This window comes from Amphiura filiformis, chromosome 14 (assembly GCF_039555335.1).
Source record: "Amphiura filiformis chromosome 14, Afil_fr2py, whole genome shotgun sequence".
Taxonomy (NCBI): Eukaryota; Metazoa; Echinodermata; class Ophiuroidea; order Amphilepidida; family Amphiuridae; genus Amphiura; species Amphiura filiformis.
The window spans coordinates 63,917,633-63,940,798 of NC_092641.1; the positions used below are offsets into that span (position 1 = coordinate 63,917,633).

Here is a 23,166-nt window from a genome sequence, read left to right on the forward strand (position 1 = left end):
ACTACGAGCACTCGCCCGCGGGAATCTTTTACCACAGTAGAAACACGGATACCTCAACGGATACCTCAATTTCGCATCTGCGGCATTTGACGTATTTTGTTGATCAGAACGGCCAAGTTTTATACTATCAGGTTTGGACTTTGTTTCCACGTAGCCATTTGCTTTCCTAGCCTCTCCTTCTATACTGCTTTGTGAGGTAGTATCGAGTCTATTATTGGCCATATCTTTGTAATTTGCTACCAATGTTGACTTACTTTCCATATCACAAGACACAGGAAAGGGTTCCATGAAGTCGTACTCAACAAAATCTTGCATTGCACTATCTTGAATTCCTCCTGGAACATCGGTACCCACTGAGTGTAATTCATCCCCTGGTGTGACAAAACTTCTTGTTTCGTGTCACATGTCTTAGAGTTCATATCAGCACCAGCCAGGGCTGCATTTGACATTATGGCAACAGGATAAGGTCTCCTGAAGTTGCCAGTGTCTTCTTGTCCATCTTCACCAGAAAACATGCTCCTAAAGTTCAAGTTGACGCCAGTGACTGAATTGCACCCAATTCAGACAGTTCATTGTTCTGTGCCTGAGCAGACTCGTTCAAGGTGGAACACACCGGGGCATTACGATGGAGCATAAATTTGATTGGTGATACAAATTCTTGCTTCATGATCTGTTGCTTGTCTGGTGTATGGTTCCCTTCTGATGCCTCACCAACATCATCATCTTTGCCCACACATAGTGCATGGTTTGCCCCAGTTCCTGTGGCTTCATTGTCATCATCTGCACGACATGCATGGTTTGTTCCCGATGCTACTCCATAATCCTCTTCATCTGCATAAGATGCATGTCTTCCATCAGATAATTCCTTGAGAGTATCATCCTTTAGTGATGCATGCCTTGCTTTTGATGAGTCAGGTGCTCTGTCATTATCAACTTTATCGGTACAAGATGCATGTTTTACGCCAGATAACTGGATAACATCATCTCTATCTGTTGCCGGGACAACATCATTATCTGCATGGCTTTCTTTTGATACATGTATCTTTGCAACATTATCTTTGTCAGCATGTGATGTGTGGTTGATGCCAGTTGCCTTGGCAATATCATCCGTATCTGATGCAACGTTGTCTGCATGTTCCGCTGTCCGTTGAGATGCCCCAGTAAGATTTGATGATATGGCAGTATCCAACGAAGAGTGTTCATTTTCGTGGTTACAGGTGGTCATTCCCTGAGTGGTATAATCTAGAATGTTGTCTTGATTTGGTCTGTCAGGTGGTGTTTCACCTCTAGAGCTCAAAGCGGTATCTGAAAGAAGGAATCAGAATCCACATTTAAAATATTTCAGAGTATGATTTGCATTATAATTTGTGTTGTAACCTCTACTTGAAATAAAAAGTACAGTCCAATCTCACTTTCCATACATGATGTATTGGCTGGATTAGTGAAGTGATTTATGTGTAATTCTGCACCGGATTTCTGTTTTAGTGAATCATATAGGTTAAGGGGGTACACTACACCCCTGCCCAATTTTATGCCTATTTTTGCATTTTTCTCAAAAATTATAGCACATTGGTGGGAAGTAAGACATGTATATTATAGGGGCAATGACTACAACTACTGTACTGAAAATTCAGCAACTCAAAGCAATAGTTATTGGTTTATGGATCAAATATTAGTTTCCTCTCATTTTTGACTGTAACTCCACAACTGTTGTCTGTGCTGAAATAAAATTTACAGTGCAGTAGTTGTTAGGGTGCATCTCTTGCCCCTCATGTTACACAAATTTCTTGTCCCTAGTCTCAAAACGTTCCATTGGTCAAAATATTACCCCATACCAAATTTAAAATTATTCGAAGTCGTTTAGGGGGCCTCCGTGTCGTTGAAATTGTTGGTCAATTGCCATACCATATGCATAAGGCAGCTATTTTGTTATACATGGTTAACATTAGAAATTACTGCTGCCTTATGTATTTTGTTCATGTAGTTGAGACTATTATGAATCAAGATGTTAAAAAAGCCCATGTCCCAAAATTAAACGTAAGGGAGCTATCTACAAGGACCAAGTTTATGTAAACATAAATGGCTGCCCTTTGCTACCTTTACTGTGTAATTGCAAAATTACTTAAATATTCATAACTTTCCTGTTTCCATGCCAACTTTGAACCGTTAAACTGATAGTTACTACTATAGTGATCACACACTTGCATCTAGACCTTGCTGAATTTGATGAGACAACACACACAGGACTGAGGTTCTTCAAATCTTGAGATTGGATATCTCCGACTGGTACTGGCATGATCATTTACCTCATTCGGCTTTATACATCGTCTTTGTTGTAGCCGTTTAAGCCAGTGCTTCTCCTGTGTTGCTACTTTGTCAATTGTCACTGCAGAGTGCAACTGCAAAGTGTATAACATACCATTTTGTTTGATTTGGTTTTACATTGCAACTTTCTTTTATGTAGCTATGATTTAACTGGCACTTTTTGAAATTATATGATTCACATCATACATCAAGTAACCTTTGTAGGCCTATGAATATTTCCATGAGGTACATGTGTAGTTCTTGGATTGGAACCTCAAAGCAGCTCTTTATGGGGAACAAAAGTTTTGCCATTCACCTGGCCTAGCATCTACAATGCTCTGGAATCTTTAACTTAACTTCTGAGTTTGCTCACCACTACCTACAATAATGCAATTCACAACTTCGCGAAACCATCTCTGCTGAGAACTCCGATCTGAAGATTTGAAGAACCTCAGCCTGCTATTCTTTTTAACATATAACATGATGCTGTCTCAGCAAATTGAGCAAAGTTTATAAATGTGCAAGTGTGCGATCACTCTTCTGTAGTAGTATCAGCCTAACAGGAAAGTTGGCACGAAAACAGGAAAAGATATGTATATCTCAGCAAATTCACAATTACGCAGTAAAGACTGCAAAGGGCAGCCATTTATGTTTACATAAACTTGACCTCTGTAGATTTGTTGAGTTAGACTATTTTAACATCTTGAATCATTAATAGTCACTAACTACATGAACAAAATACATAAGGCAGCAGTCATTTCTAATGTTAACCATGCAAAACAAAATAGCTGCCTTATGCTTATGGTATGGCCATTGACCAACAATTTCAACGTCACGGAGGCCCCCTAAACGACTTGAATAATTTTAAATTTGGTATGGGGTAATATTTTGACCAATGGCACATTTTGAGACTAGGGACAAGAAATTTGGGTAACATGAGGGGCAAGAGATGCACCCTAGTAGTTGTACTACTTGCCCCTATAATATACATATCTTACTTGTCCCCAATGCACTATAATTTTTAAGAAAAATGCAAAAATAGGCACAAATTTGGGCAAGGGTGTATAGTATCCCCTTAACAACAACCAAAAGATGGTATACAAATATATACTGCCATGAGAGGCTCTGGTTAAAACTATGGGCCCAAGGTGAGATCAATAGTACTACTGAGGGGCGCAGCCCCGAAGGAAAATAGTATTAATTGATCTCAACGAGGGACCATAGTTTTAACCAGAACTTCGAATAAAGGCAGTACATATTTGTTTTATATACTTCATTAATATGTTCTTTGTTCATTGATTGGTTAATAGAAAATTATATGACGTTTTGACTCTCCAGCTTCTATCCTAAGTGAACAGCACAACCAATTTAAGCACAACCTATATTTTGCCCTTCAAAAAAAATCGAATAGGCTAAAATTGGGCTAACCAATAACAGCAGCGTGCAATCACGCTATGGCAGTTTCGCGTGCGTGAACTGTTCCGTCGCATCGAATGCGCATGGTCAAAAGTACTACATGTATTTACAGCTTGGAGGTACTATTTACGGCTCATCCGGGACATTGAAAATACTAATTACGGCTTAGAGGTACTATTTACGGATTGGAGTACTGATGGTAGAACTATTTTTGGTCATGTTTTTGGTCACTTTTAACCAATCAATGAACAAGAATATATTAAAGGAGTATTTTGTGATCCTAGCATCCTCTATTTATGTCATTTTTCATTAGATATCCATGAAAAAACCTATTTCCAAAATTTCAGTTGATTCCGATTTTGCGTTCGCGAGTTATGCATGATTATGTATTACACTGCTCCATAGACAAAGCGTTGTAATTTCGTTCTGGTGCACCAGAACGAAATTCAAATTTCACGATATCTTTGCTAAACGAATTAATCTGCAAGAAATATTTTGTGCATATAAACATAATGTAGCCAGAGGTTTCCAGTGATATAAAAATCTCAACTGTTATGGAAGACATGACCTTAATCTCCCACACAGGGAGTGTGTGAATTGCAAATGGGGTTACCTGAATTAGGGACTCCATTTGAATTGTACATCCCCATCTGTAGGAGATTAAGGTTCTGTCTTCCATAGGGCTGCCGCTGTATGAATTTCCACTGGAATAGGCCAAAGCATCGGAATTACACATGTATATAAAGGGCATTTCGTGATCCACAGCCTCATCCTCCCACTTTTCTCAAAAAAAGTTGAGATTTTTATATCACTGGAAACCTCTGGCTACATAATGTTTATGCACAAAATATTTCTTGCAGATTAATTTGTTTAGCAAAGATATCGTGAAATTTGAATTTCGCTCTGGTGTATGGGTTTCAAACAGAATAGCCCATGTTTTTCTTTTCATGATAATTTGTCCAGATAACTGCAAATGTTACTTTGACAACTTTAAGTACAAAAAAGAAAGCCCACACTTTTTTGGGTCAATTTTTTTCTAAAACATAATTGTGATATTTAGTACATTGCACCAAATGCGCGATTTTTGAGAGCAAATTGTGTGCTCACTTCCGGGTTCATGTTTACGACTCAAAAATGCACTGTGCTTTCCCAAGGATTCTTTCAATTTTAGTAAAAACTTACCTTTTTTGGAAAATGAATTCTTTAAAATGGATATCTTAGAAAAATTTTAAAATTCAGCGGCGAACCTAAAATGCGCTGATTATACCCAAAATTCGTGAATTTCGGCATTTTTTGTGCATCGCAAATTCTCCCGGTGCTTACATTATAATATATCAGTTCGGGGCACTCATAATTCACGATTGTCTCTGATATCAAATTTCTCTTGAAGCATCATGTCACATAACAGTATCATATTTCAGAGACGTCTCATAAATCACATACTCCCTAGTTTCAAAATCCAGTCGCAAAACAATATTAGCAATTTTGGTGAACGTGCCGCACAGTGGGAATAATTTTGTGAGTAGGCCTTATCAGGCTTGTAGCTAGCCCAAGTTGAGTGCCTGCTAATTTTACTCTCCAATTCATGAATTAGAGTGCAGGCTCAGGTACTCTTGGGATTTTTTTACTTCAAAACATTTGATTTTGGCCATTGCAATTTAAGTGTGTTCTGAGACCATTTGTCAGAATTTGCACAGATAGATATAATATTTGCACAGGTAGATATTTGCTAAACATAGGAAAGCTTATTCTAATACACTCAGCTTCGTTCCGATGTGTTGCATCGAGTGCCCAGCTGTCAACAAAGCTCGGCATATATATATGTTATATCACAGACTCCCTGTATGTGCAATCACTGACCCGTTTTTGAAATCAGAGATGATGTCCGTGATATGAGAGTGCCCCCGAACTGATATCGAAACATGCATTTCAAATGTTGCTCAAATGTTGATACATTGCTTGTGTAAAACAAATTTCAAAACATCCAGATACACAATTTTGTGAAAATTGGGGCAATTTGAAAAGTTGCAAATTACTTAGCATGAGCAGTTTTACTTGGCTGAAGTAAGTGGCTGTCAACGAGTGTCATCGATCAGTAAGAACCTCCACTGTCCACAGTCTTTTCAACTTAGACAATTCAGTACATTGTGCATGGTTGATCAAATTCTTTCGACAGAGGAGCTGATTGAAACTTTTGAAGTCGCAACAATTTTCACAAAATGGCTACAATTTGAAATTGTTTTTACACAATTTTGTAAAGTCCATTCGCTCTAAGAGTGAAGGTTTTGACTGGATGTGTTTACTAGTTTAATGGGTTACCTCATTAGCTCTCATTGATATCACTAACCACAAGTTCCAAAGTGGTACTCAAGATGTCATATAACAATGATAAGAGGCTGTATACAATTTTAACTATTTTAGTCTAAAATACTATGCCATTTTATCAGGTGTTGACAGAAAACCTCTCCAGTGTGCAGTGGTTAGTTTTTATCAATATTGGGAATTGTCAACTCCCAAAAACCTTCACAGTTAGGGCAAATGGACTTTAGCTAACAAAGTTCTTGGCAAATTTATATACCGTAGAATTTCATCTGTAACAAGCATATGCCTCTAAATGAGTTTTTTTACGAAAAAGATGAAGGCAGACACCCTCCACAAAAACATTAAAATAGATTGGTCTTACAATATACATTTGTTCAGCTGCCTGTACAATGTATCAGTAATATAGTCGCTCAAAATTCAAATGTTTTTGTGGAGGGTATCTGCCTTTTTGTCTCTTTCATCAATAAAACCCTCACTTGTAGATGGATATACCGTAGAATTCCACCTTCAAGCATAATAGCATATGTAAATGTTTGCAATCAGGTTTTAAACTGGGAGAATTATGGACTTTCTCATTGTGCAGTGTTTATTTACCCGTAACAAGATTTCCTCCTTGAGTTTCTCTCTTGATGTGGTTGTGTTTCTGGTGATCCAATAGATCGTTCATCTCTGAAAAGACTTGATGACAAAATGAACACCCATACTGGCCTTCAACAGGAGTCCTCTCCAGTGGTGTTGTGCTACTTGCTGGTTCATTCATTAAAGCAGTTCTCTAAGAGGGGAAAAAATCAAAATAATTTTGAGTTTAACATGTTTCAATTCATTTTCTTTTCAACAACTCACTGTATACCTTTGTACATGAGCCAAGTGCTGTTAATCGATGATGAATCTACAGTCCAGTAGCATTACGTGAATGCAAGGTTACGCGTACACTAAGGACCGTCGATGTTAGGATTTTTTAAAATCGATATATTGGTCACTCATTATCGATAATAATCGATAAATCGATTTTCCTCCCAATTTTAGTGACCTGAAAATTCAAGTCACTAAGCTTCAAATGTTTGAATACTTGCGAATTACGCTGCCAGCGGAAAAGTCGGGTGTCAAATCATTTGTGAAAAGATGTTTAAGTATGGGCTTAAAATCATCAACATCACTCGGTCTCATTGATTCTAGAAGTTTTTACATTTCAAAATATGTCTGTACTGACATAATTGCGGCGGTTAACACACTGCTTACGCCCAATTTTTGATTTTTTTTTCATTATCGGCAACTCCGATATATCGATTTTCTTCCGAAAGTGATATCGGCGATATTGATATTATTGGATAGCCGATTTTTTGATTATTATCGATTCATCGACGGTCCTTAGCGTACACGTAAAATTCGTCATGCCTGGAACTTACGCAACACTCAATATGTTGGAGGTAGAACATTACGGCTTTATTCTTTAGTTTTATTGCTGAATATCAACAGAGAAATCACAGATCTTCATTTAAGGTTGAGTGGCAATGAAAAACGGGCATGCCGAATGAAAGAATCATGTGAATTACACAATCTTTAGCTTGTTTTCGTTGAAAGAGATTCAATCGTGTTTCACTGATGTTCATCACCAATTAAAAAACGATTCGTCCGCATCGTCTGCGTGGTTTACATAGCGAGGGCAGCTTTAGCTTCCTGAGTGAAATAAACCATGCAGACGTGCCAGACGCAAGTTGTTAATCAGAGATTAACATGATTGAATCCCTAAATGTATGTGTTTACTTTGTAATACAGTTGACAGAATTCTGAATTCAACAGTATGAGAAATGTTGATTATTGCATTTGCAATGTTTTGTTATATCCAAAGACCTTGCTTGTCTCCAAAGACATCCAATAGTACAGCCTGTGTGTGTAGGTCTTTGCTATTTCAAGGATTTAGTTATTTAATTATTCATTCATTTAAGGGCTGGGGTATGAACGTTTGGACAGTATTTATTTTGGGACATTAGAGCACATCAGACATATCGAATTGCATTCTGAATACGAAGAATGTCCTTCTGATATCAAATAATTTTGATTTTTTTGAAATTAGCAATGTAATACACATTTTATGGCAAATCATTAAAAATTGATATTAAAAATTGAAGTAAACTTTATCAATCTGATGATTTATACATGTACTTAAAGTGTATGTAGGTGGGATGAAAAGCCGACGATCAATTGAAAATTTTGACCTTTTCGTATTGAAGATATGGATTTTTTACAAAAAAAAAAAAAAAAAAATAGGTCTTTTTGGGAAAAAAATCCATATCTTCAATATAAAAGGTCAAAATTTTTAATTGATCGTCGGCTTTTCCTCCCAGCTACATACACTTTAAGAATATATCATTTGATTTATAAAATTTATTTCGAGGACTCTTATATCAAAAATGTGAAAAATATATAATTTTAATAATTTGTCATAAAAAAAATTTAAATCATTTGATATCAGAAAGACATGCTTCGATTCAGAATGCAATTCGATATATCTGAGGTGCTCTCATGTCCCACAAAAAATACTGTCGAAACGCCATAAACGCTCATTCTAGATCCCTTAATCTTTCTTTAACTACATTTTTGTAGGGTAGCCCTTGTATGCATAGTCATCTGGGAACTTTTCAGAAAATATTTGCTTTGCCACTACCCAGGATCAAGACAAAAATTTAACTGTAAATTTTCTATAAATTTCACCATAAAACACTTTCTGTTTAAGAAGGAAGGAAGGAAGAATGGAGATGAAGAGAAGCTTACAATGTAGTTGTTTTCTTCACCCCTATTTTGAACCACCGACCCCTCAGGTCCTAAAGTTTGTTCGGCTTATACATTTGTAAGGCTGAAATTATTCGGCTTTTGTTACTACAATAAAGTCCCAACTCACGCGCAGGTAAATTCACATAAGCGTGCGCCAGTCACGCATTACACAACCAGGGTTCGAATTCGGCTGTATCGCATAGCAGTTTGCTCCTTATTTTGAAGTAACTGCTACCCAATTTTGCATTTGTAATTTTGTATAGCACTTTTTATAGAGCTTTAGTATATGAAAGTATTCTGATTATGACGAATTAGCCAAAAACTGCTACGCAAAAAAACCGAATCCGAACCCTGTACACAACACGCTTTTTGTTGCAAAATTGTGCAGTGTTACAGTTAGAAAAAATGTGCCAGACAGGAAACAAACTATTTGTTTGTGTTGTAAAGCCTAATCAAAAAAAAAATTACTAACCTCCGCAGTTAATTCCTTCTTGATATCCATGGTGCCTGCCTCCATGTTACCATCTCCATGAACTGCAGCATGACTATAATATCAAGTAGAAAAAGAAGTTACAGAAACAAATTACTTCATACTAAAGGTGGGTAACCTGATTGACAATCTCATCCCCCACTTTACCTCATCAAAATGCTGTATATTTCTGTAGAAATCATCAAAAAACTGTCGAATTAGTCTCAAATATGGTATACCATATTTACGACTAATTAGGCAGTTTTTTGATAATATCTTCGGAAATACACTGAGTTGGAACTTCTAATTTCAATATGTTTATGAGAAAAATAGGGCCTTTCACTTGAAATCAATGTATTAATATATGGTCATTTTCACGGTAAAGGGTGTAACTTTGAATTTTTAACATTTAATCCGTAGTGTTCTAATAAAGCCACAGAATTCCATGATTTTTGGCCACATAAGTCATCTAGTTAGCAGCTACCTTGGGTAGCATAATCAGCTTTGGGAGTTACTGCGTTCAGTTTAGCAGGCTTAAATGTACTTAATATTGCCATTTTGAAAAACTATAAAAAACAGTAACATTTTTGTAAAACCCTGTGTTTTCTTCAGTTAGTTTAGGCACCGGAGTTTTGCGCGGTTCGCTCAAAAGCGCACATTTTCGCGCATTTGGGTGTCCAAAGCGCATTTTGGGTTCCATCGAGCATGTTCACGATTTTGACCCATCGATAAGCTTAAAGTTAAAACCCCGGGTTAAAACTTACGATTTTATGCCCCAAATCGGCAGCATTTACAAGAAAATTCACGCAATATTGGTTCTAACTTCACTTATGTACATCAAAATACAAATAACGATCATTAAACCAAGCATAATGTGGGAAATTTACCCTTGCTTTCGACATTTCGATCGACGATTTGTGATGGTCGCCATCTTTATTTTTTATTTTTCCAGAAACTGAAATGAACCCGAAATGAACCGGAAGTCGGTCGTAATTGATTGACATGCCATCGTTTTACCGATGTTTTTTTTTTTTTTTTTTTGATAACAGGGGATCACGCATTTTAGCGCATTTTGACCTATTTTTTGGCGCATTTTCACAAGATTTTGAAAAGTGGCCAGCGATTTTGCTGTTTTAAATCGCGCAAAACTCCGGTGCCTAAGTTAGTTCATGGATAATTTTTCTTATCCTGAAAGTACAGTCATATGTTCAGTAAACACTGCCACATTAGATTTAATTGTGAACAGCCCTGTATTTTTGAGAACCGGACTTCGATATTTGTCGCTTCGAGGCTTCATTTTCCGTTAACAATTGTTAACAAACTTTGTGGGTGTAGCTTTGGTTCATAATTCTTTTGTTATTTCTTCACTTCTTCTTGATTCATAACAGTTGTTATCTTAACTTGGAATGGGTAACAAAAAATAGTCGATTTGCAAGCTTTTAAAATTTTTATAAAATCTTGACTTCAAAGAGCCGTTTTTCCGTTAACTTTTTGAAGCTTCAAACAAACTGTTCAGCAAGCTTGTGCAAATATAAATAAAAGAGCTCATCCAATCTATTTATCAAAATGTAGCAAAGTAGATCCTCAAGTCACATGTTTTTAAATCGTGGAGATATATATCACCGTTTGAAAATGGGACCCAATACAAACTTTCCGTTAACAATTGAAGCCTCCGAAACAATTGAAGCCTCCGAAACAACAATAAGATTAATCATCATCTATGCATATCTAAATTGGTGTGTTTCATACTGATATCTGCACTGTAATTATTACTTGATATGTGCAGAATGTCATAAATTAAAAAAAAAAATTGACATTATGGTTAATGTTTGAAAAATATACTGATACCCAAAAAGCCTGTTTCGGAGGCTTCACATGCAAAAAACACCATACTTAACAAATGGGTGAAAAAATTAACATGTGATAAATCTACAATATCTGCCGCATAGAATCATTGATTCAATACACACAAGAAAATAACAGCTTAGATGATCCCAACACTGTTGTTTTCAAAAAAACTACTTCTGCAATGTTTAACAATTGTTAACATGAAGCCTCCAAAACAAAAAAATGACTTGCTGTGATAATTTATTTTTGTCACAACTGAAATTCAATACTTAGAAGCAAAGCATGAAAATGGGTAATTGTGATATTTTTACCTATTTTTTTATGTCAACTTGTAGTAGTTAGCCAAATATTGTACTTAATGATCACCTGTGTTGTTAACTGAAGCCTCCAAACACAAATCGCTTGAATTGCCAATTCTAAAAATAACTCCAATTTCTGTGAAACTTGGCTGGGAGGTTCCTTTCATCAAGTAGTATTTGTACATGAAGTTAGACATTCAAATTATTTTAGGAACCCAATTAAACTTAAAAAATATGTTTAAGGTTTGGAAATTTCCATTGTAAATGACACTTGATGTTAAAAATTTTCAAAACTGCAATTACAAACATAGCAAAACATGGTATAAAATTTAACTTATATCTGTTGACTTACTTTGGAATGGGATTTCACATGTATTCCAGCTTTCATGTCATAATTTTCTGAGGTTATGTAAAATACATTTTTTCTTAGATTTTAACCAAAATGTTATGGAAATGTCAATTTTTTTTATTAGAAATCAAAAGGTTTAAGCCTTGAAACATTATTTTACTGGAATTTAAGTTGCTTCTATGCATGATTTCAGTAAACAGAAACATATTTAAGTGGTTTGAAATTTTGACCCAAAAAATCAAAAGTTACACCCTTTACTGTGAAAATGACCATATATGATCACGATGATTATCATGAATAAAAACACTGTAGACTACCAATATCACGCTATATAAATGTCGGCATAAATTCCATTAGGAATTAGTCACATACAAAAACACAATTTTCATGTACATGTTCCTTTTACATGAGTGCTTGAAAGGGATGACATTTTATGTTATACGTAAGTTTTAAAGAATTTGATTTTCCAAATATATCAGGTCAGTGGTCACCTTCCTTTAACATTATTATTTGAGATTCAGTTTTACGTAATATTTGAGATTTGGTATAAAGAGTGGATGCATTATCTTTTCTCATCGAACACTAGCCTACAATGAAGACTGGTTCTATTTTGGAAATGGCCAATTCCATGCCAAAAGCGCCTTTTGTAACGTCCGTAACAAAATTTTGGAACATTATTACTCACAACAGGAGCATTTATTTCAAACTTGCTAATCATGCCTCCATAGATTGATGTCAGACCTACTTCAAGATAGTAAAGAAACAAATATGAGGAGGCACCTTGACAGTTTTTTTTCAGTTTGTAAAACGTTACGGACGTTACATTTGAGATAAAAGGTAACATCCGTAACACTAAATAAACAGTGTAGCACGATACAGGAGTATTAATTTCAAACTTGCTTTTCATGTTTACATAGAATGGAGTCAGGGCTTGCTCAATATTGGTAACAGAAAAAAATAAAACACAGAACTGAATGGAGATTTAAAGATATGTACCATCTGTCAAAAAGGCAGGCACTTTCGCGTAACGTCCGTAACGCTCGTTTCTTATTTCTGTAGCTAATTAACTAAGAAAGCCAAAACAAAATTGCTTCATTATATTGAACATTAGAGTGTGTACTAGTAGCATACTAAGAAATAAAGTGTTATCCTAATAGCAAACATGTGTGCTATTCACTAAAAGTTGGAAGTTGCATGCATCTGTAAGTAACATCCGTAACGGTGGAATTGGCCAAATACATGTGCTTATTAGTTATTTTTAAGCATCAAACGGCAAGTTCGTGTAAGAGTTGGCAACCAAATTATTTTGGTTAATTCGGGTATGCTGAATACAAAAATTTTGTCTGCCAAAAGTGCCAAGCTATATTGGAACCCAGTGACCCAAAAAAAGACCCCAATCCCTTACCTGATCATAATGTACAGGGGGTAAAAATTAAACATGCTCTAAATTCATTAAAAACATGTCAAATTATTTGTCTTGGTCTGAGCATCACAAAAAGGATTTCCCCCCATTTCTTATGTATTTCTTTTTCCAGAAAAGCAAAATTTCCCTCCAAATGATAAGTGTCCCATAAAGGAGATTGCCAAATTGCCAATTTTGTCCAGGCCTGGTGCTCGGCGGGAATGGCGGCTACTGAGGCTCCTTTATTTCTAAAGGATTGCATATGGTCATTTTCACGGTAAAGGGTGTAACTTTGGATTTTTAACATTTTAATCCGTAGTGTTCTAATAAAGCCACAGAATTCCATAATTTTTGGCCACATAAGTCATCTAGTTAGCAGCTACCTTGGGTAGCATAATCAGCTTTGGGAGTTACTGCGTTCAGTTTTAGCAGGCTTAAATGTACTTAATATTGCCATTTGGAAAAAACTATAAAAACAGTAACATTTTTGTAAAACCCTGTGTTTTCTTCAGTTAGTTCATGGATAATTTTTCTTATCCTGAAAGTACAGTCATATGTTCAGTAAACACTGCCACATTAGATTTAATTGTGAACGGCCCTGTATTTTTGAGAACCGGACTTCGATATTTGTCGCTTCGAGGCTTCATTTTCCGTTAACAATTGTTAACAAACTTTGTGGGTGTAGCTTTGGTGCATAATTCTTGGTTATTTCTTCACTTCTTCTTGATTTATAACAGTTGTTATCTTAACTTGAAATGGATAACAAAAATTAGCCGATTTGCAAGCTTTTAAAATTTTTATAAAATCTTGACTTCAAATAGCCGTTTTTCCGTTAACTTTTTTGAAGCCTCCGAAACAAACTGTTCAGCAAGCTTGTGCAAATATAAATAAAAGAGCTCATCCAATCTATTTATCAAAATGTAGCAAAGTAGATCCTCAAGTCACATGTTTTTAAATCGTGGAGATATATATCACCGTTTGAAAATGGGACCCAATACAAACTTTCCGTTAACAATTGAAGCCTCCGAAACAAATGAAGCCTCCGAAACAACAGTAAACTTAATTATCATCTATGCATATCTAAATTGGTGTGTTTCATACTGATATCTGCATTGTAATTATTACTTGATATGTGCAGAATGTCATAAATTTTTAAAAAAATTGACATTATGGTTAATGTTTGAAAAATATACTGATACCTTAAAAAGCCTGTTTCGGAGGCTTCACATGCAAAAAACACCATACTTAACAAATGGGTGAAAAAATTAATGTGTGATAAATCTACAATATCTGCCGCATAGAATCATTGATTCAATACACACAAGAAAATAACAGCTTAGATGATCCCAACACTGTTGTTTTCAAAAAACTACTTCTGCAATGTTTAACAATTGTTAACATGAAGCCTCCAAACAAAAAAAAATGACTTGCTGTGATAATTTAATTTTGTCACAACTGAAATTCAATACTTAGAAGCAAAGCATGAAAATTGGTAATTGTGATATTTTTACCTATTTTTTATGTCAACTTGTAGTAGTTAGCTAAATATTTTACTTTTATGATCACCTGTGTTGTTAACTGAAGCCTCCGAAACACAAATCGCTTGAATTGCCAATTCTAAAAAATAACTCCAATTTCTGTGAAACTTGGCTGGGAGGTTCCTTTCATCAAGTAGTATTTGTACATGAAGTTAGACATTCAAATTATTTTAGGAACCCAATTAAAACTTAAAAAAATATGTTTAAGGTTTGGAAATTTCCATTGTAAATGACACTTGATGTTAAAAATTTTCAAAACTGCAATTACAAACATAGCAAAACATGGTATAAAAATTAACTTATATCTGTTGACTTACTTTGGAATGGAATTTCACATGTATTCCAGCTTTCATGTCAAAATTTTCTGAGGTTATGTAAAATACATTTTTTCTTAGATTTTAACCAAAATGTTATGCAAATGTCAAATTTTTATTAGAAATCAAAAGGTTTAAGCCTTGAAACATTATTTTACTTGAATTTAAGTTGCTTCTATGCATGATTTCAGTAAACAGAAACATATTTAAGTGGTTTGAAATTTTGACCCTAAAAATCAAAAGTTACACCCTTTACCGTGAAAATGACCATATATGTATTATTTAATTTTAATTAAAATTTTTTGATTTATATCAATTTTTAATTTTTTCTTATTCCAAGAACTGCTATACCCCATGATCAAGCCAAGTCAAAAGTGGAATGCTAGACATATGGCCATGTGTCGTGAACTGGTGTTCCCAATAGGGTGGTGTTCAGTGTTCGATTTACCTGGATTAGCATAGCAAAATGATACTCACAATTTCGGAATTGCTACTCAAATCTGAAAGTGAGTAGCAGTTTTTGCTACACAAAAAAATATACGAAAATCGATCACTGGCCACTGCATTTGTCTACGAACTTGCAAGAAGGGAGAAAAAAGATGATACATGTAGATACAGTTATGGCAGGAATTCCCCTGAAAGTAGGAATGTTTTGGCGATGGTAAAATGTATACAAAAAAATCCACAAAATATGGTGAAAATAATTGCTACTCACAATTTTTGGAATTGCTACTCAAAGTCTTTGCATCAATTCAAGACAAGCATCATTACTACTGCTGAATTATAATCATTTATTTATATTGTATGTATTTTAAGATTTATATCATTCATGTATTTGAGGTATATTTATTTTCTTTCACACTTATTATTGATGTTTTTGTATAAATTACTAAATATCATGTTATTTTGTATATATTCTGTAAAAAATGTTGTATATTGTATGAGGGCCTGCTTGGAAAGCAGTGCTTGCCACTGAAGTAGTTTAAATCCCTCAATAAAGATTTCACAAATCAAAAAAAAAAATCTGAAAGTGAGTAGCAGTTTTTGTTACCCAAAAAAATAGATGAAAATTGAACACTGGTGGTGTTGTTTCGTTAAATTTGAATGCATTTTGAAATCATTAGAGTATGACATGAATAGGCCTACAACTTATTAAGTTTTTGGTTTTTTTTCGGTTTTGTAGTGTCGGTGGACCTAGACCTAAATGCTAGGATCATTCATGGTTAACCTAAAAAAAAAAATTCAAAATGTTTTGTATTTTTTAATATGAAAATTGATAATTTGTATTCATGTCATACCGTACTCTATTAATGATTTCAAAATGCATTGAATTTTTTTTTTTTTTATTTTTTTTTATCTGGTAGGGTATTTTCTTCCTGGGTAATGTTATCTCGGGCGGGTACCGCATGCCCGCCTGAAAATGCCAGCCTTATGAAAAACACAAACAATCATGCAATTTATTTTTTTTACATTGTAGGTCAACCATGAATGATCCTAGCATTTAGGTCTAGGTCCTGGGACACTACAAAACCAAAAAAAAAAACTTCAGACCCAAGTCTTGGCCCACGGCTCCTGCTGGACGCAAATTCTTGCGTCTACATGTAGATGCAAAATTCAACAAATTTCTTCGACCCGTTGCGTCCAGTCGGACACAAGTTGATTCAGCCCAAAAATGAGTGATTAAAGGTGAACCTCATTGAAAATAAAGTTATATATCAATGGAAAGCTTATGATGTGATTGATGTCAGGATACTAAAAACTATTTTTTCCGATTTTTTTGATGGCCAATAAAGCTGAAAAATTAAAAAAAAAAAAAAATGAATTTTTGGTCTTTTTTAATTTTCTTAAAAAGCACCCAAATCAATCGCCTATGACCTTGGGAATGCTCGTGGCGTAAGCTCAGGGTTCGCAGTCATGTGATCCTGCTCGAAACATGTAAACAAGACTTGCTTCCTGTACTTTGCAAGCTGCCCGGCAAGTCTGATTTTCACAATAAAGCTTGAAATTAGAGGAATCTTCAAGTTGCTGGTTCGTTCTATTAGAAATAATAAAATTATTGTCAACACGTAAATTTTTGACAAAATCAGTCATAACTACATGTAGCTGGGTATAATTGGGTAATTGAGTTTGAATTTCGCGCTGGGATCAATTCCATGCGCAAATGCTTGCTGCTGCCGCTCATGTCATGGACTGAATAAACATGATCGAACAACAAATTAAATACTTTCATGAAAGTTCATCTGTGTTGGTATAAATCATGATTTTGATTTAAACTTTTGATCCAAACACAAGGAATTTAAAATTCCTACCTCGGAATTTTCAGATGATACTCCATCTTTCATCAGCGAGTGATACAGTCACTCACTGCTGATGAAAGATGGAGTACCATCTGAAAATTCCGAGGTAGGAATTATTTCCTTGTGTTTGGCTCAAAAGTTTAAATCAAAATCAAAATTAAATACTTGTTTGTGACATTCCCTATTCTTGATTCATTTTAAAATATCTGATTTTAAAAATATCGCTTTTGCAGTAATCAAAAATTAATAAAAAAGCCACCGATTTCATCAAATCCAGCCCATATAAACTTGGTTTTCATATTTAGCGCATTGCGGTAATACATTCTTTCCACACAATCGCGACTGAAAGAAACAGATATTTTATTATAAAATAAATACAATTTGGGCTTGATAGACCATTATTTGATGGAATTCTGAAATCTGAATAAAATTAAAATATTGTCACTTGTGTCACGAAAAGTGAAGGAAAAGAAAGGACCCGACAGGTGGTTCCAGGGTTTATGTACAAACACAGCGACTCGCTTCGTCCTGCTTGCGTGTGTTTCAGCAGATTTGATCAATCGTTCTCTTATATTTGGAACATTTACAGGAATAAATTTTGCTGATGAAGTAGCAATAAGTTGGAAATATCAGAATGTGAATATAAAATCGGTCATTTTGTCTGCAAGTATGTACAGTACAGTCGGCAGTCGCGGATACTGAACACTCGGCGCCGGACTCGGCGACTGAGTCTCGGTCAGTCACACACTGAGTTCATCCCGTATGTACATGTATCTCACGAGTTCGCCTATCATACATGGACATGACCGGTTGTATTAAAGCTAAGAAATAATTAAAAAATCCTGTACATGTACCTTATTCTATTCCTTCGTTTTCTCATTGTGATAAGTTCATCTCAACTTGGTGTGACGATCTGAACCGGTAGCACTAGCAGTTATTTTTTGCAATCTGTTTCATTCCGGTTCTTCGGTGAATCTTTGCTCTTCATGCTTTACTGTAATATTCCCTATGCATATCAGTGATATCGTGGATGGCTTGGCCTATCCCAAATCACCCGCCAGCACTTTTCCCATTTTTAAATCCACACTTTATTCAGGAACTTCATTCTTGATTTGATCATGATGTTTCCTTCATGTTATTCTTATTTTATTGAAGATATTTTTCATGTTAAAGTAAGTTGACAATGACTGAATTTGTGCATTGGCCCGATGCATGCCACAGTAATGCATGGACATTGTGTTTACAATCAAACCCGAAGTAACTGTGTGTCCCTCGGGCTGACGCTCATCAACGAAAGTGCCCAATTTGAACGATTTCGTTTTGTAATTTAGGGGGGTGCCAATATCCAATCTTTGCATGGAGATTATGTCTAGCCTGGTACATGTACGTTAGGCAAATAAAAAATATTCTTTTCTGCTTCCTGACATCATAAGCTTTCCATTTTATTTTCAATGAGGTTCACCTTTAAATAAGCTTACCAAAATAGATCCTATTTCATAACTTCACCATCATAAAAATCATGAAAATTACATTGACTGATCACTCCGAATTCTCCTTAATAAAGCTTAATTAATATTCATTACCAATGGACCAATCAGTAAATGAGTTATTGACCTTTCACATTTAACCACTCTCATTTGCAAACAACTTAATTCCGGGGTCAACCAGTCAATGAAAATTTTAACGGCAGCAGAACGTGTGGACAGCTGTAAGCTTCAATTGCTCAAACACCAGTTGACTCAACGAAATAACTCTCAACATTACCAGAATAAATAACCTCCAGTGCAAAAAACTGCACCGCTGTCCGACCGAAAAACCATAGCAAAGCACCCTAGCTTCGAATGCGTAACTATCATGTGCAAATTCGAAGCTAGAGTTCTCGAGTAATTTTAACTACAATGACCAAACTGTTTCGGAGTTGAGGTCTGCTAAAAGCAAACCATTTCGGGGGCTGTATTTGGTGTACAAATAAATACGTTTTGAACAATGAGAGAAAACCGACTACATTCGCTGGTGAATTATAGCGACGCTGATAGTAGACAGCAGTTCCCGGAGAACTGCTGTAGTGCTGTACCGTATTACAAGTAGACATAGGTCGGGTTAAGGGTTACGCCAATCATTTTTTTAGGCCTACGTTATAAATGTACAAATTAACTAAATTTAAGAGCCAGTCTCCCTTATTATGTAGGCCTACATAAATAAGGGGGGTTGTGATAAAAAAAAATAGAATTTTCTCTACAAAATAATTTTGGAACATATTTAAACACCAACAACACACACAATATGAGCGTGCACAGCGCCCTCGTTCAGCTTTAAAAAATTCTTGAAATTTCAGCCTCTCTGAGCCTTACTTGCAAATGATAAATTTTGGAGGTGCATAACATTGTGCGCCATCATTATCCCAACCTGCATTTTGCATATTTATGAAGTACCGGTACCAAATGGTTACATTACAAAAACCAAGAAAAAAAAGTTGGGATCTTGATGGCGCACAAAATCAGCAAATCCATTGATTTGATGAAAAGCGCCCTCGTGCAAACTTCAAAGCATCATAAATAACGGGCTGCGCCATCAAGATCCCAAGTCCGAACAAGTTTGAAATTAAAGGCCTCAATGGTAAGTTTCATTTTTCAGCAAAAAGTTTTTGGGATTTCGATGGCGCACATAGTTAACAGGTAAAGGTTAAAAAGGTCAAAATGTCCTATTTTCGCACATTTTTACATGCCTGTATTATTGCGCGCCAATGTCAGTCATCACCCGACTCTCCGAATAGCATTTCATCCAAAGAAGAAGTAATTCTCTGCAAGTACTGAAAAAATAAGCTTGGGATGAGGGCGCTGTGCACGCTCATATTGTACATGTAGGTAACCCAGGCAAACCTTAGTTAACACATTTGCTAGTCAGCCAAATTCGCCGACAATGTCAATGTATTTTTACATAGAAATTTAAAACAAGTGCCCGAAGAAAGAAACCTACATAAATATGTTTTCTATACTTCACTTGACCCAAATATGTGATTTTTTATGGTGATAAGTCACCCGCACATGGAATTTTAGAGGGATTTGGATAGCAGTTCCATTAAAAAAAGCTGCTATCATAATGAGAAGATCTAGAAACACCCCCGAAATGCCGTTTTGGGGAATTTTGCTAGCTGAAACTTTTTGATGAAAGTCAATCTTTGACAAGATGTAACTTTGCTACGGAAAGTGCTATGAAAAATGGTTTTCAGTTTTGGCTTTGTTTACTCAAGGGCTTTAATTTGATATATGAAATGATGCAGTTTGATGGCAAATTTGAATTCACCTAGCATACCTAGTACATGTGCATTGTTGGTGTTTGTACCAAAATTATTTTTTATAGAGAATTCTATTTTTTTTTGTATCGCAAATCCGTACATACTAAATAGGGAGACTGGCTCTTCAGCACAATATGCATTCAGGCTACAAGATCTGAGCTCTACAATGTGTAGTTAATATCAGTTTGTGATCTGAAACTAGTGATTGACAAATTTCCCATCTTTTTTTTTTTTTTCTGTTTTTTTTTTGTACCGTATTTTTATTATATTTTTAATTTTGGAAAATAAATAGTAGGCCTGACAACTCCAACATATTTCAAACTGAAATATTTGTATCAATATTTGCTTACTCTATATAGTAAACATTTGTTCATGTGCTCAATTTACAATTTAATTACAAATTACCGGTCCCCGGTAAAACGCAAACATAAGCTTACCTCCGGCTTTCTTTCAATGATGATCTGCTCTCCAGATTCCCGGCATGTTCATTGTTCTCATTTCGCACCAATACCGCAGCTTCTTGACCAATAAATGGATTATTATCTACATCTTTAGCTAAAAATACCCTTTCAGCCATTTTTTGGTATTTTTACCACGCCCAAACCCCTCAAATCCGAAGAATACTCGACTCTAATTTTCCTACATTGTGAGCAAAATTCTGTTCATTCAGCTGAGTGACCCCAACTTGACCTTTTCCGTTGTTTCTAGAATATTTCATAAAATTTATTTTCAAGACTCACATTTCCCTAAACTGATCAAAATTTCAGTGCATCGAGCATACAAAGAATGAGGAGACAATAGGCCGACTTGGAATTGGACCGCTACAGTTTTCGTCATTGTCCTCATTTCCCCGTGAAATAGTGGGCAAATTCAAAAGTGTCCTTGAAATGGTAAAAATAGGGGTATTTATTTCGGAAAAATGTCCTTGATTCCTCGTGATGGGGTGAAATGAAAATGCGTCCTCACTCCTCATAAGGGGAGGTATTTGGGGGCAAATTTTCCTTGATTTCGCGCAAAATAGGGGGTAAAATTGCTGCAAATGTCCTCGATTCCCCGTGAAATAGGGGTAATTTTCAAATCCTGGAACGGTCATACGTCCTACCTTTAAATACAAACTGAACCCACCGGGGAAAATCTCTAAACTGCTCCTCTAAGGATGAGCATCATGGGGGTGGGTTCCAAATATTGTGGGGGGGGGGTCATAAATTTTTTACCTGAGACCCTACTGAGTCACAAGATGACCACAGATACCGGTAGTGTGTTTATTTTATTCAAAAAGACTGATTTCAATGTACATCGCTGCGCTCGCATTTATATTAGACGAAGTTAAAACTGAGCTAAGTACCACTTGGAGAACCAGAAATTCTCATATGGTTTATCTGGACCAGTTTTGCATGGGGAACAAGAATTTGTTGGGTAAAAAGCCTGTAACCTGAGAACTTTTCCGTGAGGGCGCTTTTTTCAAAATGGCCGCCAAAATCCAATATATATGGTTAAATTAGTCACTTTAGGGCATATTTAACCAGATTTTGGATTTTTATTGATAGCAATAATGTACTACTAAGTCAGGTTATTAATATGAAGGTAACAGGAGGTCACAGCTGAGGGCGCTTTTTTCAAAATGGCCGCCAAAATAAATGAAAAACATATATATGGTTAAATTAGTCACTTTAGGGGCATATTTAACCAGATTTTTGATTTCTATTGATAGCAATAATGTACTACTAAGTCAGGTTATTAATATGAAGGTAACAGAAGGTCACAGCTGATGGCGCTTTTTTAAAAATGGCCGCCAAAATCTATGAAAAACATATATATGGTTAAATTAGTCACTTTAGGAGCATATTTAACCAGATTTTGGATTTTTATTGATAGCAATAATGTACTACTAAGTCAGGTTATTATTATGAAGGTATCAGGAGGTCACAGCTGTGGGCGCTTTTTTCAAAATGGCCTCCAAAATCAATGAAAAGCATATATATTGTTAGATGTAGTCACATAAGTGGTATACTTCATCAGATTTTAGATGTTGTTATTGATAGCGGTAAAGCATTACTAGGTCAGATTATTAATACGGAAGTAATAGGATGTCACAGGCGAGGGTGATTTTTTCAAAATGGCCGACAAAATTGAAGGAAAGTATGATATCAACGAAAAAGCGTCAGGAAATGTTACTTTTAAGTTGAAAAAATTAATAGTTGTCTTTGACTTTTTGAACTTATAATGAAGTACTTCAGGGTGGTAAAGGTAGATTCTGATTTAAAATGGCTGCAATGATGACTACCAGAATTGCCTTTATGTATTAAAGAAGACCCCAAAAAGCAACTTGTACACTAGAATGCCGCAAAAGTGTTGCTTACAGTGTTATAAATTGTCCGTTTGTGCATGATTTCACTGATGCATTTCTCTTTGTTGTAATCCTCAGGATCACTCAAATCGCTATTTTCTGACAAATCTTCATAGTCATTCTCAACCAATAGTTCTTGGACGTCCTCAGGCATTACCGTTTCAACCCACTTAGGTTCCATGTTTTCGTTCCAC

The 23,166-nt window shown here is 35.5% G+C and overlaps 1 protein-coding gene across 1 annotated transcript; it reads right to left on the reverse strand.

Annotated features, from left to right (window-relative positions):
* Window positions 1-524: 524 nt before the first annotated feature.
* On the reverse strand, window positions 525-21,304 carry LOC140170434 (uncharacterized). The gene is made up of 4 exons (XM_072193807.1): window positions 21,063-21,304; window positions 9,287-9,359; window positions 6,637-6,814; window positions 525-1,305 (listed from the first exon to the last, which is right to left on the reverse strand). Exons 1-4 carry the CDS (start codon window positions 21,200-21,202, stop codon window positions 527-529), a joined length of 1,170 nt encoding a protein of 389 aa, XP_072049908.1. The 5' UTR covers window positions 21,203-21,304; the 3' UTR covers window positions 525-526.
* Between the last annotated feature and the right edge of the window lie 1,862 nt (window positions 21,305-23,166).

What these genes read in the sequence shown, in the direction of transcription:
- LOC140170434 (XM_072193807.1), bottom strand. Translation starts at nt 21,202, where the DNA reads ATGGCTGAAAGGGTATTTTTAGCTAAAGATGTAGATAATAATCCATTT. An exon ending in TCATTGAAAGAAAGCCGGAG is followed by an intron (nt 9,360 to 21,062) that starts GTAAGCTTATGT and finishes TTGATATTATAG; the next exon opens with TCATGCTGCAGTTCATGGAG. An exon ending in AGGAGGAAATCTTGTTACGG is followed by an intron (nt 1,306 to 6,636) that starts GTAAATAAACAC and finishes TCCTTCTTTCAG; the next exon opens with ATACCGCTTTGAGCTCTAGA.